The sequence below is a fragment of the Apaloderma vittatum genome, unplaced genomic scaffold (assembly GCF_000703405.1).
Source record: "Apaloderma vittatum isolate BGI_N311 unplaced genomic scaffold, ASM70340v1 scaffold5166, whole genome shotgun sequence".
Classification (NCBI taxonomy): domain Eukaryota; kingdom Metazoa; phylum Chordata; class Aves; order Trogoniformes; family Trogonidae; genus Apaloderma; species Apaloderma vittatum.
Genome location: NW_009722206.1, coordinates 78,808 through 95,022, shown reverse-complemented (window position 1 = coordinate 95,022; position 16,215 = coordinate 78,808). Strand labels below are relative to the sequence as shown.

The 16,215-nt window shown below is 45.1% G+C and overlaps 1 protein-coding gene across 1 annotated transcript in view; it reads right to left on the bottom strand.

The window, feature by feature from the left end:
- Window positions 1–16,215, bottom strand: part of RFWD2 (ring finger and WD repeat domain 2, E3 ubiquitin protein ligase) — a gene marked incomplete at its 5' end in the record, with an annotated part of 119,472 nt that overhangs the window by 24,755 nt on the left and 78,502 nt on the right. Inside the window, 3 exons of the mRNA XM_009871676.1 lie at window positions 7,496–7,656; window positions 8,746–8,870; window positions 12,793–12,910. Of these exons, the coding sequence (XP_009869978.1) occupies window positions 7,496–7,656; window positions 8,746–8,870; window positions 12,793–12,910 (404 nt within the window). The remainder of the gene's footprint in view (window positions 1–7,495; window positions 7,657–8,745; window positions 8,871–12,792; window positions 12,911–16,215) is intronic.

Genomic DNA, 16,215 nt, shown 5'->3' with positions numbered 1-16,215 from the left:
GGGAGTTGAGGACGGAGTCAGGAATGAAGTCCAGGTTCCAGGTGAATTCCTGACTTGGTTTCATTGCGCCTGAATAAAGAATTGATGGTTACTAAAGCAGCAGAGTCCCAACAGGAGAGAAACATCCACTTACAAGTTTAGTGACAGCTGCAGAGAGACTTCTTTGCGTCCCCAGCTCACGGCGTGTATCACAGCAATACAATTTGTGATTGCATTGGGATGCTCTTATTTTTTAAAGCCTAGGAAACAATAAGAGCCTGCTCGGACCTCTGCTCGCACCGGCAATGAACTGCAATCCATTATCTCTCCAGCTGCACCATCGGGATCAGCCACTGGTACTGTAGTGTCAACAGCACTCAGAATTATGTCGACCACTACGTGTCATTCACTTGCTCTAGGAAAGAGATGGCTCTAATAAGGAGGATGTCAGTCTTACCTACAGCACGCTGTCTACTTCTCTTGGCATTGGAACAGACACATTGGTAAGCAAATATCAGCTGTGAGAGTCTGAAAGAGTAAACGTTGTCTTCATTCAGGAAACACGTGCGACTTTGATCTGCTTTCCCTTCAAAAAAACAGCAACCCCTTGGCAATTTTCTGTGATTATGCAGGGGAAAAAAAATAATCACATCCCTATGCCTCACCTTGCAGAAGGAGAGAGAGAAATTGAGTTTGCAAATGTAAACTGAAATCCAAAAAGGAAGAAAAACCCGAGCCGCCTACATTTCTCGGAGAAGCTATTCTTAAAATAGAAGCTAGAATGATAACAGAGTGCTGCAGTACCACAGGGGACCTGAACTTTCAGAGTCGAACAAAAGCATCAGATTCATCCCCTCCGCTGGCAGCAGAGCTGCTCTGTCTCTAGAAAAGGAAGAGTTAACACAGGTGCTGGGGTACCAGCGACCCACTGGCTGCCACCTCAACCCCCAAACAGAGAAACAAATGGTGCAATACACTTTTTTTGGCCCTCTGTCCTGCCAAAACACACTAGATGGGAGGAGGACAGTGCACAGAGGTCAGGATTATCAGGAAATCTCCTGGCTCCCTTCATTCCTGCCCATGTTCGCCTGCAGAGTCCGCCAAGCAACTGTTCTCACCGGGAGGAAGCTCAGGAGGTGCCCTGCAACCAGAGAGAAGGCAGAAAGGGAAGAACTTCTACCCGTATTTTTGTTCGTCTGCAGAGGACTCAGAATTAAACACTTTCTCCTAGAGCCTGTCATTTGCATAATCATATTATCAAGATGGTCTTTCACACGGACTGAACTGTCAACACACTGAAATTTCAATATAATGCATGAACTGTTAATAAGAGTACGATTTTTTTTCCTCCCATCACGTTCTCTGCAGTTGGTCTCCAAGGGTTGTGATGAAGAGTAAAATATTGTCAGTCACCTGAGCATTTTTTAATTAATTCTCCTTAGCCACAGAAAAAAACAGAGCTCAAAATGAGCATTCAAAGAGATATGGGTATGAAAGTGTACGAGCATGTTCAGCACAGAGGAGCACACATACTGAACTTGTGACATCTTTTCTCAGCAAGACAGAAATTATTCTGCATATGAAAATAGTTTTCAAGCAGCATATAAAACAATACATACAGTGTGTGTTGGTATACATAAGTAATAAAATTTCAGGGGGAAAAGAAAAATCAAGCATGCCTGATGTATGATATGTCTTTTGATATTCTGAGTTTCACTTGTTTTTAACAAAGATTTAAGATTTTTAAACGAATAATGGAGCAACAGGCACGATAAAGGTAGGATGGAATAGAAATAAAATACATTTACTACCTAAGGAAAGCACAAAGCAGCAAAGTTAAGAAAAAAAAAAGTCAAAGCTTCTTGTTTAAAACATTGCCAATGGACAGAGAGCAGAGGGCATGTCAGGAGGAGTGGGAAGCCATCACACAGACAGCTACGAGCTTCACAGCACGCGTGTTACAGCGCTTAGACAGCTTCCACAGGAGGGAGGAAAATCTTTGAGGATTTTCAGGAAGAGGAGAAAAACCAGTTGAATAAAGTCGATCAAAGTCACATCTTGCCGTTTTTAAAAGCCTCCCACAGACTGCTGTGCATTTCAACCACGAGACAGAGGCTGAAGACCACCGCGCTTGCAGGTCGAAGCAGCAGTGTGGAACCGCACCAGAGAATAACCTGCAAGAATACACATTTGGGAGACGTTGCACACAAATGCTATGGGCCAGTCCTGGTCTAGGAAAGAAAGGATGAGTCAGAAAACAGCAAGAATCTTCCCTAAAAATGCTGCAGTTGGAGCTACTCACACTGCTGCCTGTGCCACAGCTGGTATCAGAGGCAGGCAAAGGACAGCTTGGGTCTGATCACTCCAGGCAGGCATTTATCTCCCACGCTTTAGATTACTACCAAGGTTTATCTTAACGGGCAGCTGAACGACTAGGTGAGCATGCTGCAAAAATAAAGCGGCACGGAGTTGAAGCTGGAAGTCAAAATTCTCAACAGTTTTTAGACTTTAAAATTTCATCAAAGCAGAACAACAAAAAAAGAATAATAATAATAAAGTCTTACGCTTCTTTTTCCCCTGCAATCCCATTGGAATTCATATTTCAAGTTACAAGAGAGGCAGTTACAGTCAATACAAGTTACTTAAGAATGACACTGAATAACCATTTGGTTATCTGGGAATGACAAAGAAGGTTTCATTTTTAATGTCCATAAGTCATCCAAATTAATTAGTGCTTTAAAATGGCAATGAATCACTTCCCGAAATAATTTGTATTGGCTAAATTAATTCCAGTGAAGGGAGCCAATTTGCTGATTGTAAATTATCAGAGTCCCTGACTAGCTCCTGTACACATTGTGCATCATTTATTAGGGTACTAGGAAACAAAGGATGGCTACTTTTCATCAGTGAACAAGATTACAGCCCTGTTAAGTGACCAGCTTACTGTGGTACAATTATAGGTTTCTATTTAAAGAATTCAAGCCAGACATCATTAAGAAACAAAGATGAACGCTCAGAGAAAAGCTTGCACTCTGAAGAGATGCACCAAAAACCTACTTGAAGGGAATATTTTCATCCTCTTACATTGACAAAGAGAAATCCAGCGACACGGGACTAATTACGAAGACGGTTCCATCACATGACAGTGCTCAAAAGCAACCTGGACTCTCCGAGCCTCCTCCGCTGAATCACGGGCAGATGATTGTTTTGAGACTCCCCTAAACTATAATGACTTTTGAAGAGCAACGACAAGGTTGGAGAAAACACATACATGGGTTTCCGCTCTCCCCTGGGAGGCAGGGGAGGTGTTTCCCTAGTGCCCTGTGGCTCTGAGAGCCTCCTTCCCAAGCTCCAAGGAGACCACCCAGCATGTACCCCCACCCATCTGCTCACTGCGGTGAGATGACTTGGTTCAAGTCTGCAGCCCTGTTCTCAATGGATTTCCCCACTTTACCCCTCAAAAAGAAAAAAAAAAAAGGTACATAAAGCTTTACCTAAGCTAATTTGCATGGTATTCTCCTGCTTCTTATCTGCATCTCCTCACTGGTATCAAAGCCTCGACATTTCTGCTTGAGAAATCTTTCCCTGGCTAACCTGCTTATCGGCAGTAATGAATACTCATGCAAACAGGTACAAAATTAAATGGCTTCTTTACAGTGATTATGATAGATTGAGACATGCTTAATCTACATAATCAAATTGCTTCTGTGTTCAGCAGTAATACCTTCTTTCTGTCCTGGGAGCAGGTTCAGCCCTGGTTTCTCTTCTGAGAGCTTCTTTCTGAGAAATGCTAACCGTGACTGGGAAGTGGTTACTTGAGACACAATTATTTAGCACAACTGTACGAGGCACATCTCGAACTCGGTAACATGGCAAATCAGGTCTGAACAAAAGGTGTCCCCTTCAGGGAAGGGGAAAACATCACGCAGGACACCTAAGGGAATTCAGGTACAAACCAATCTCCTCCAGCTACTATCCATGTACTTAGACATAACTGGAGTGACCCTCCCAAGGCAGATAAAAGATCTCAACCCACCTTGCTGCAGTGAGCTACTTTACATAAGAGCATCGTCTGTTTACATGCTAATGAATTAGAAGAATGTATTTTGCAATCTCAAGACACGATTCACTTTTCAAATCAAGCTGGCTAAATCTTGCCGAAGTGCCAGAAGTGAAGGATGGCACTAGTATATTATAAAGCCCTTGACTTGGAAAATAAAAGAATTTGGTTCAGGGAAGGTTCTGCAAAGCACCTCTGTGTCTGACTTATGCTTATCAGGTCACTTAGGCCAAAAGCGTCCTGAAGCTTTCTCTGCTTTTTGATTTTTAGAGTAAAATGAGAAGTGAGAAACTCTTCCCCAACAACTATAAATAGGTGCTATTTAAAAATACTAACCAGCCTATTTAGCTTTGTCCAACACACAGCACTGAAAGAAGCAAGTAGAAGTTTGCTTCCTGATGGACCTACTGACAGGCTTTTTGTTCACTTGTTTGTTCTCCAAGAAGTCTAAGAAAACTATTAGCCTACAAACTAGTGCTTATTTCTAAACATCACCTAAGAGCTGAAAAGCGAGTAAGCCCGATGTAAAATGCTAATAAGCACTTAGAGAGAACAATTTCTCTCCCTCGTTATGGTTTTGACACAGGTGGAAAGAAGGTGCCGGCTGGACTTCTGTTGTTGGAAAGGCGACAGCTCTAGCAAAAAGGTCCCTGAATCTTTGTAAGCAAAGGAAAACCAACAGAGGGAAATGAAAAAAAAAGAAAAGAAAAAAAGGGTTCTGGCAAGGGCTGCTGGCACAGCTTGACTTTGGCTCAGGAAGAACTAAAAGCTTGAATTACATAAAAATAGATTTAAGAAAGAATCAGTGACATTTCATCTGAAAGTTTTAGTTAAGTTTTAATTAGGATCCAAGATTTTGCACTTAAGTGCATGAAATGAAGAAGTACGTGTGCTCATGCTTCCAAAGATAACTGACAAATCTGGAAACTTATTCATATCAAAAGGTTAATTAAAGAACAATCCTTGAGAGCAACACTGTAAGGGAAGCCGAGGAGAGTCTGCCCACCGAGGAGCCCTGGGGAAAGGCTGGCAACACAGTGCCTGCCTCTCCCTCCTCAGAAACACGTCGGGGAGTGAGCCCGAGCTACTGCCCAGTGACCACGGCACGGGGACAAGTGAGATGGCTTTGAACCAGCCCAACAAGGCACAGAGAACAGCATGCCTGCCGCTGTGCGAAGCTTCCGTGCCGTGCTCCCTGCAGCTCTGGGCTGGAGCTGCTTGACGTGGACCCCCTCACCAAGGCAGGCAGGATCACCGCCGGTGGCGAAACGTAGGTGTGGTAACTCCTATAATTAGGAAACGAAGGCAGAGTGACTCACCGAGGATCAAAGTCGGTGATTAAGCCAGAAATAGGCTGCGGGTTCCCCAGTTCCCACCGAATCTGACAGCCCTGTGAGGCAAAGGCCTTCTCTAGTTCATCTGAGCATCATTAGGGAAGCCTGTATATATGAAGCTCATTTAGAAAAAAATCTTAGGCCAAATTTAAGAAATGTTATCAAAATGGAAAACAGAAGAGTTTCATTGTTCAAGTGTCTTTGCAGAGATAAGTAACCTTTGGCTGTGCAGTGATTTAATTTCCTAAGAACATGAGCAAAGTCTCAATTAGGTCGGAGCAGATCGCTGTGCTGGTACAAGAGAGGAGAGAAATGTGCAGCTGCATCGGTGAAGAGCATTTCTCATCTCGGGGGGACTGGAGATGCAGAGCAGGGAAGCATTAAGGCCTCTTGGCAAAAGCAAGCAAGGCTGCTTGCTTGCTATGTATGGCAGGCACCACAGGCAGAGGTAAAACATGGAAGCAAAACGCTCAGCCAGTGGCTCTCAGACCACTGGCAAATTTTTGCCGCTTTCTTTACAAACAAGAGCCAGGCACTGTGGCTGCCACAGGAGAAACAGGCTAATTTAGAAGCAGCCCAGGGAAAAACAGAGGAACGACAGAAAAAAATATTTATCAGGATAGTGACAGATTCTGAACGCTGCTTAATGGAGTGAAGCCTGAACGTTAACTTGGTGCAGTTTCGATGGGTCTGATTTAACTATTGCATTTTTGCACCGTATTTTTCATATTGGCTATGAAGAACTGCTTGACAGCTCTTGGTGACTGCTCAAAAGTTTCTCAGTCACTTAAGGAGAAGGTCTATCATGGTCAAGCACATTAATCAGAGAGAAGACTGATAAGGAGCGGACCGCAACTGAAACAACAACAGGGGTGAGGTATCGCTGTTGGTCTGTGGTTGCCTGTAGAGAAGCTGCCCGGGTGGTCACAGGGCGGGACAACCCAACGCAGACAGAGCGCAGTGAAGACAGGTCAAGGAAAGGCATTTCTGGAGGCACAGGTTCCCACAGCACATTTTTATCCAGCAGCAAGGTGAATTAAACAACTTCTAACAGCCACTCTCCATCTGAGCTATGACATCTGTGTACACCAAATCCTCCCAAATCCCCAGCCAGAAGGAAGTTGGTGATCCCTACATTACCAACTCTCATGCCCACCGTTCAAACCACAACAGCCCACATGTTAGTTTTAAATCCAGAGTGCAGCTTCAGACACTCAGGTTTATTTTTGTTTTGGTTCAGGAGTGCCTACCGCAAGTGAGTTTATGCCAGTGACAACTGAATCATGGTTGTGGGGGCAGCTTCTTCATACGGAAACAGATTGGTAGACATCACTCTTTCAAAACGCTGTCTCCATGAACACAACATCTCAGGGCAGCAATTAGGCAATGTTCCACCATAGCTACTTGGAAGACTGTATTTAGGATGAGCTCCATTTCTCCTCCTTCCAACAAGCCCATTAATTATCCGGTCTCTAAACTCTTATGCACACAAGAGCTACCTGTTCAAACTTCTTCTTTTTCCAAGAGCACTCTGAATTTAAAAAGCAGCATTGTGTTCTTCAGAGCAGGCCCATGCAGAAAGGCCACTCCCACAAAAGCTGCGTCAGGTCTGCCTGCAGCATTACTACACATGCTACGTGTATGAATTAAGTGTCACTGGAACAATCACTGAGGTGACTGCAGCCTGGGTTCGCCTCCTTTACATACCTTTATCAAAACATGGGGCTGAACTTCAATGAGCAAGCCCACACAGACACAGCAACATCGAGATACGGTTCCACAGCGAGTATCTGCAAGTGCCTTCACTAAAGCAACCAAACACCTGCTAATGCATCCATTAAAAACCATGAAGTGCCAGAAGCCCAACACTGCTTTTTGGGATTTTAGATGCCAAGTAGAGAAACTCAAGCTGGCATAAGAGTAAAGATCGCAAGTAGCCCGTTCTCTCCCAACACCCCACAGTGTTCCAGTTACCCTGCAGATCTTCACGTTCTCATGCCCATCTGCAATACCCATAAATGGGAAAATACCAAGTGCAGTCAAACTCTGAGCAACGCTATTTCATGAGAAAGCAGGAGGCATTCCTTTCGCACCCGGCTGGGTGCCTGGGGAGAAAGCTTACCCCGTCTGGTAGCGCCCTCCAGCATACAGCACTCACAAACTCATTTGTGTCATCTTCTTTCCGATCCTTGTCCAGGACACTTTTGACTGTATCAAACTTGAATGTCAGCAACGTTTTTGAAAGGCCCTTATAGTATAGGTAAAGGGAATTATTTTCACTTCCTATAAATAAAAATATAAATAAATACGCAAGATTAGGCTCTGTTAGCAGGAACACAAATAAGGCTTCTTATTTCTTTCAATGTTTAAGGCAAGACCAGACGTTTTCTCCTCGTAGTCATCATCATGCTCATGGTGCCCCTGTCAACTGGCAGTGCTCCACAGCACACCTGCATGATGCTTAATAACAGGACCAGGTTTTACTACAAGACAGCTGCAGTACGCAGCACGCTTGCAAAACATACAGATCCCAACCGTCCCCCATAACTTCCTCAGGGCAGAGCATTCGAAGCAGAGCAGAGCACCTACGCTACCGCAGAAAACATCGCTAACCTCGGCCTGCTCGGCGTCACTAAGGCAGTAGCACTGCTACCGTGTTCCCTGCCATAATCAAGTGTGACAGTTCGGTCTGTAGAGGCTTAAGTGCGAGAGAGTAGACAGTGCGCAGGCTTTATTTAGAAATCCATTCCAATTTCTGCTTTGCAAGTTGTACAGAGATCAGAGAACACACAAGCTGAGGTCCTCCCTTCAGTGCTGGCACTGCTGTCCTGCTCATCCCACAGCTATCAGCCTGTCACTGCCTTCCCACCAAGATCTGTGGATTTACAGAGGCACAACAGCCCAACTTAAGTGGCAAAAGGACAGAAACAGCCAAAGGAGTAACTGCTTCAGTTTTCCAGGGAGCTCTTCATTGCTTTGACATGCAGAATGTCACACTAAGTGTCAAGTACAGGACCCTTGGGTGGTCCCAGCTACTGCCCTTCCTTAGGAAGATGTGGGAGGATGTGTCAGTTCCTAAACTTGAAAGGCGTAAGTCATATTAACAGTGACTATGCTAGTAGCTGATTTTTGGTGACAGCAAGCCTGAATCATCATATACAGAGAACTCATCTGACACAGCAGGAAATCAACTACACCCTTGGGTCAGGGCTCCTTACGCCACTCTCCGGGAAGGAGGGTGGAAGTTCGGAATAATCCTCCGTTACAAAGCCCACGGAGCTCGGCAGAACAACTCTGCTGTGCTTTGTGACTGGAGGGGCGCCAGCTCCAAGGAAAACCACCAGCACTCGTCGGGAGGGCTGCTCTACTCACCACAGGCGATGTAGTCTCCGTTGGACGCGAGCCCGACGAAATTCTTCTCATTGATGTGACCCTTGAAGGAGCGCAAGCAGTGAGGCTTCCCTACGTTCCACAGCTTCAGCTGACTGTCTGTTGACCTGAAAACAACAGCTAAAGTTACCCCGATGCCATACGGCACAACTCTGTGCTTGCAGCCCTGCCCCTTAACACCCTACTTGCAATGTAAATGCAGGAAGTCTTAGTGCACTCGGGGAGATTTATCCCACTTTCAATCATACGAAACTCAGCTAGAGCTTGGAAAGGTATCATATTATTTTAGAAATCTGTCAAAAAGCATTACATGTTTGAATAAAAAAAGCTTCCCTGAAGAATTGCTCTTCCTTTCTGCTATCAATTGCAGAGTCCTCCACTGAACCGTACAACCTTCAGGCCATCGCTGCCTCTTCCAGATCCTCATAGATGCAGGACATGTTGAATTTTTTATTTTTAAAAAAGAAAAAAAACCAAACCTCTACAGCATAGGCAAAAATCTGTTCCTTCTCTGTGCCAGCTGCAACTCTCATTCATGCCTTTACAGGACTTGGGTAGGCAGCAATCTCCTCCCTCTCCAGCTGCCCTGAAAGCATGTTCTCCTCCTGCCCGATGCTAAGCAGCGGCGTACAAAAACCTATGGGGGCTCACAGGTGCTACTAGCATTAAATTGATTTAGTTTTCTCAGGTGTAATCAAGACTGCATGGATACAGATCTCAAACTTCCACTTTTTTTCACCTTGGCAGCAAAGATAAATACTACTATTTAAAAATATATAAACTCCATTGGGAATAAATCAGAAATGATGTTTTCCACTGTTCCACCACATGCAAACATACCTGCCTTCAAAAATGTTTTCCTATTTACTGTGAGCAAACATTTTCCCTTTAGCACAAGAAGGGAGGTGGAGGTAGTTGTCTCTGCCTGGCAGAGCTCAACTAAAATAGGAAGATCCCAGGTTTCTGAGAGATACAGGATTAATCTCCTCTCCCGAACCTGAGGGGATATGAGCTTCTCTTACTTCACAGGCATTATATTCCAGCAATCAGCAGGCTCCAGTATTCTAGCACTTACTTATGGTGATACGCTCCACAGCAGGGGAACATACGGTGACGTGGTGGGACTGAAGCCCCATGAAGCCACCCAGGAGGAAAAAGGTAATGCTGTTCTGATCTTTAATTTGAAAGAGACTGGGAGCAGGACCTGTCAACCTCCTGGATGGGAGGAAGGGAGGCAGGCAACGCTCCCATCATGCAGGTCACGTCACCCAACAGTGCCGCTTTCTGAATATTTAGAGTTGAAGGTAAGAAAAGCCACCCAATATCCATCAAATATTACCAATGACATAAGACAATAGCCCTGAACCGATGTCATATATACCTAAAAATATAGCACAAAACAGGAGAGATGCATCTCGTGCTACGTAGCAAAAACCTTATCTCAGTCCTCAATGACAGCTGGAATGACAAAGAAGCGATAAGAGAGCTGCAGTAAGATTTGTTAGTCATTTGTAATAATAGTATGAGGTCAGATCAGAACAAAGGTATGAACTGTATCTGTAATAGTGTGACTTAAGCAGGAGTGCATTCCTCAGCCCAGGTCTTGACCATGGAGGGGTATAAAACAGAGTATTCAGCTTCTCTGCCTGATGTCTGCTCCACATCCATCCCTGCCCTACACTGCTGCTCCCTCTCCCTTCCCCCTTCCCTTGTCCGAACCACCACAGTAGCAGCATATCTCACAGAAAGGGCAGAAAAGGGATACATCTCTGCTTTTTTGGCCCACAAGTACAGGAAGGTGCCTCCTGTGCTAGCAGGGCAGCCGTATTTTCAAAACACTGTTTTAAAAGCTTCAGAGGTGCCTGGGAACTAAACTTTCCTGAAGGCAGGGCAAAGCAGCAAAAGACTAATCCTTGGTCTACAAGCTGTCAGATTTCTGTGACAGCCTCTGCTATCAGCTAACCCGTCAAGAAGACCTCATGTGTACAGGCACGTAACCCCTATGTTTTAGTAGCATACATTCTGGATCACTTCATTAAAATAAAACCACTTAACGTCTATCACTAATGGAATGCTTTTACTGCTAACAAATTCCCATCAAGCTCCAGCCATATGTGCATTGCTTAGGACAAGCACGCCATAAAAGAAGGAAGTTACCCGCTGCCGGACTGCAGGGAGAGGAAAAGGCCACTGATCCCAGTGGTGTTACACTGCTCTCCTGGTTTCACGCCCTCTCCAGAAAAATATCACAGATGTGCTGCTCTGTTAAATCTGTCTTGCTGTAAATCAGCACTGCAATCAATGTGTTGTGCTAAATACCAGGCAGTTCTGAACACCCTTGAGGTCAAAGCCTAACTCTACAAGGCAAAGTAAATCAATGCAATCCATAAAACAGCTTTAGCTAGAAATCTAGAGGATCTGAATATACGTACAATTTTTTCTTAGAAGAAATCAGTGCTTGATTTTTGGGAATCGCTACTGCCACCTCATTTTGCAGAAGACAGACATGAAAAATAATCTGTACTTTCTGACATATCTTTCTCTTCCTGCAGAAAAAGGATAGGTGAACCATCCTGTCAGTCCCCTCACCCTGCTGTGCAAGTCTGACTGTCCAAGTCTGACAGCTCTGTTGCTATTTCCCCAGGACAGTGGGACAAGCCTTCCGAGATGGTAGGCTCAAGCAGGACAGGGCCACCGTATCCTGAAACATCCCACAGATGGTAGGCTCCAGCTGATCATGGCTGTACAAAGTATTCCCAGCTTTCTCCTGCTTCTATTAAACACTTTCTTCTCACCCAGATTTGGTTCAAAGCATTAAATTTAATTTTCTCTGTGTTCTAGGTATGAATTTGCGCCCTTATAGAGTTATAACGTTAATGGAAATAAGAAGAGAGGAGCTGATTAAATATAAGCAGTACCAGAAGCCACCAGGGAATCTTCCATCACACAGCTCAGCTCAGAGTGACTCACTAGCAGCCCAAATACACCTTAAAACACTCTGCTTTGGCTCCAGGCTTCTAGAGCAAACTGTGCAAAACCACAGGACAGAGCGAAGGTAGATAATTCCTGGCTCAGTGCAAGGCAGCACATGTATTTTCTGGGACTAGAGGCACCCCTCTGATCCACGCTGCTGCTCTGGGGTCAAGCATGCTGAGATCAAAGCTTCCCCTGCAGCCCCCCAAGGCCACCTGCATTCTCCCCACCGTGCAAGAGCGGCTCACTTCTGATTTACTGAAGAGCCTTGTGGCCAGTTATTCAAACCTTTCACTACGTGATCTGACAGACACACTCATTCCCACATGATTAAAAACCTACCTAAAACTGAGGCAGCTACATCTGGCTTTGGGGCAAACACATCTGGCTGGGTAACTGAACAGAAGCTGCAGAATATTATTCTTCAGGGCCTCCACAGCAGACGTTATGGCCTACCCTGGCTGAAAGGCTGCATGCTGTCAGTTCCACAAAATGCAACAACTTCTCCTTGTTTACTTTCTAACCCAAGTATAATCCTAAAAAGGGCCTTCACAAAGGGGATTAATAAATTACCAGAAAACAGATCAGCCAGTCCTACCGGACTTGCTTTCAGGCTGTGGCTATATCTCAGTCAGTAGCACCATTTGGTCACTTCTGTCACTCATGAGTTGCATTTTACTGCAGATTACTATCCTCAGGGCTCTGTCAGCAGCCTTTGCTACAGCAGGGCTCCGGGCAGGAGCATCCTTAGCACACAGAGCACTTGGTAAAAGGAGAGTCCACCTACAGGTTCCCAAAGTCAGCGCTTGTGGTCAGGAGCTGCATTCTAGTCGTCTTTGTATTCCTCTTCAGCATTTTAGCTCCACAATACAGAGTAGAGCCAAGCGACACCAGGAATTAATTTCTATTTTTGTCTTAGGAAAAAAAAAAAAAAGTAACAATCTGCTTCCCAAAAGCACAGCAGCTAGCGAGCACACCCACCCACGCAGGTGAACTTGCGCAACGACCCTGAAGAGCTCCAGAAAGCAAGGGCTAGAAAGTTTTCAGCCTACTTACGCAGAGACGATTTCTTCCCCGCTCACAAATTTTGCGTAGGAGACTGCCTTGCGATGCCCTTTGAACACCATGATTGGCTGCTTAGTGTTGCGAAGATCATAGTAGTGAACACAGTGATCTGAAGGGGAGAAAGAAAAGGGGAAAAATGTAATCAGCTGGGGAGAATGCAGGGGACCTCTAACAGTCAGCTCACAATAAAAGCCCTGCCAGCAGCTTCCACGTCGCACTTAAAGCCTTGTCTAGGATAAACAGTCTGTACTACAGCAAACGAGACTTTAGTCAATTTTCATAAAACAGCCCCAAGACTCAGTATGGAAGGGTCCAAGCAGCCTTTCAAAGAGCCATCGAGGGGAAAAAGATGCACCCACACCTGTGTGCACACACACGTGTCCTCCTGCAGAGCCCATCTGGTCCACGGGCAAGCCAGCAGCCAAACGGACTCTTGCCCCTCCCGCCTACCTCCTTGGCTCCCTGCCCGGCCACTCCAATTGCCATTTCTTATTCCCTGTACCCTCTTCTCCTCCCTCAAGCTGTCCCCTCTTGGAAAACCGTTGGGAGATCTTGAAGTTAAAATGACAGTCTTGTCTGCTTCTTAAACTGGACAGTGGAAAATTTGGATTAAATTTAACATGCATACTCCAAACAGGTAAGCTCCATACTTTTATTTTTTCTTCTCCTCTTTGACTTTATTACCAATCAAGAGAGAATTAGCATTTCTGCTTGTGAGAGAATAGAGCAAATTCCATTTCTTCTTAAGATCTAATTCACAGATGTGCGGCAGTGACACAACCACATGAAAGGGATCGCAACAGAACTAGCAATATATTTTATTTTCTGCACAATTAAATGTCAATTCCCAAGAAAACATACAAATAGGAATAGAAAACCCCACGAGACCCAAGTCTCTAACACCCCCAGAGCTCCTTCCAACTCAACAAGGTTAATAAGCTTCTCCCTGCACAACTTTCAGCCTTTAATGTTGAACTCCATTTAATTAGACCCTGCAATTCTGGAAGCGCAGGGAGAGAAGGCCACACACACGCAAGGAAACGGAGCTGGACGTCTTTCTCCCCAAGCAACTTGCGATACCCAGTCAGCTGAAAACTTCTCTGACACTCCTCCCTGAAATAACACCCCGCCGATGGAAGTTTATCACAAAGATTACACAGAAACGAACTGAGCTGGCAAAAGCGAGAGTTAATTTTGTGTTTGCACAGCATTTCAAAGCAGAGCTCTCAGCCGTACAACCGCCACCCCAGCTGTCTCAAAATCCCATGTGGTTTGAGAGATAACTGGATTTACATTGATCAGGCTACAACAACTGCCATCGGACCAGCCAGGGTAGCTTCTCCCCGCTATTAACGGAGCAACTGGCGGCTGTGGCAGGATGGGGAGGGGGGGCTGTGTCAGAAACACCTTCAGTAACACGAGGCGAGCAGGCAAGGCACCCTCCCCTCTAAGTGTTCCAGCATCCTGCTCTCTGCATAACACGATGGGTTCAGAGACCACTGCGCTAAGAGCCTTCTGTCTCTCTCCCTCCCCACCACGTAAAAGCAGATGTTCCAAGCAGCCCCACCAAGTTTTTCTCCCACCGCAGCAATTGCAACGGTTATTGCTAGCACCAAAACTCTGGGAAGTGCTGTATCCCCAAGCGTTGTTTCAAACACTCCTGTTTCTTCCACCTCTGAAATATTAACCCTCTGAACAGCCAACACTTATCAAATAAAACCCCAGTGTGTTCCCACCATCTGGGTATTTTAATTAGCTTTAGAACAAGACAATGTCATTCAGTAAAGGGGTTCATATTCAAAGGGACTCTGAATTAAGTGTTAACTTTTCTTTAACAAGATTTGGGCATCCTCATCCCTTCCACCTCCCAAAACTTGAGCCAAAAAGCTCCATGTTTTCTTACCTGGCTGGCATACCTGCTGCAGGAGCTACACAATGGTTAACAGGCAATTGCTACTTTAATGAGCAAAATTATTCTAGCAGGACTTTCTACTAAGAGCCAGTTCGTGGATAAGCCTTTCAAGTCCGTTTTTGCTTACAGTTTCAAGCTCCTCTCCAGCTGGCCCATCAGTAGGATACCTTCCACACACCACGTTTTACCCTTCAAAGGGGTACCTGTGGCAGGCTGCATGTGAGCAGCTGGAGCGAGGCAGAGAGAAAAGAGCCATAGCAGGAAATACAAGTCCGTTTGCACAGTAGAGGCATGAAGTCGCATTCACCTTCTAAGTACCGCAATAAACAGCTTGAAGCCTGCCGGCATCTGGCCCCCGCACCGCGTGTGCCTCCCGGCTTCGGCAGGGCAATCAATCACTGTCTGCTCTGATCACAATGAGGCCGAGGAAACAGGCAAGGCCAGTGGGTTCCAAAATTAGCCACTTAATTATTAATTGATTATTGCAGCAGCTGAAGTGCCCAGTTGAGCAGGGGATTTTTTTTTTTTTTAATTCAATTGAAGCAGCTATTTTTAAGTAGATATATGAAGACAAGTGCTCACTGCATTTATTAAAATCAGAACAGGTGGTCTTATTTTACAATTAAAGAGATACTCTATCTTGTAGGCAATACGGACTTTCTGAAAACATGATAAAAATGCCATCTGCTGAGGAAGCAGAGAGCCCCAAAAATGAAGCTAAAGATGGAAAATACAACTCCCAGGTACCCAGCAGCAGCCTCGCTTGGTGGAGTTTGATGAGCTGAAACCGTTGGTAATGGGCAGCATCCTGGGCACAGGCAGCAAGAATGAGGCGGGGTGGCAGGGTGCCCTGGAAAGCTCAGAAAAGGAATTTTTTCTAAGAGGTAGCCAAAGGTAAGGAAAATAGAGTGAGCACTGAGGGGAATCAAACGCTTCCCAAACTCTGCAAAAGCCTGTAAGCTCATCCAGCAACCCACCTCTGGCTCCTGCCCTCAGCATCCCTGGAAGACCATGGAGCGTACTCCCTTGCTAACCAGCGACACACAGGGGTGTTTGCTTCTCGTTTTGCTCCTCAAACATTAGCATTAAATTGTCATTTAACCTTTTTTTTCTTTTTTTCTTTCCAGTTCTAGAGTTTCTACTCTGATCAGAAAAGTCACTTAAAACAATTTCCATGTGGAAATAACTTTTCCATAGTCAAAGCCTCATGCCTAACCCCTGGGCAGCAGTGGCTCACTGCTTTACTTTTTCTTCTGCATTCAGGCTTAATTGAAATATATATGAGATGATGGGAAAGAACATGTATATATACCATAACAAATTAAACACTCTGAAGCAATTCTTGTCTAGGTCAATGTCACTGCAGAAGCTGAGTACGACAGAATTCTGCTGCTGCGCCTTCTGAATTCAAATGCTTGCTGGCAGGCTGTATTTTATTATATATAATATATGTATTTTTTAAGTTATCTCAGAAGGCAAAAAGGGCAGCTAGGCTCTGCTGC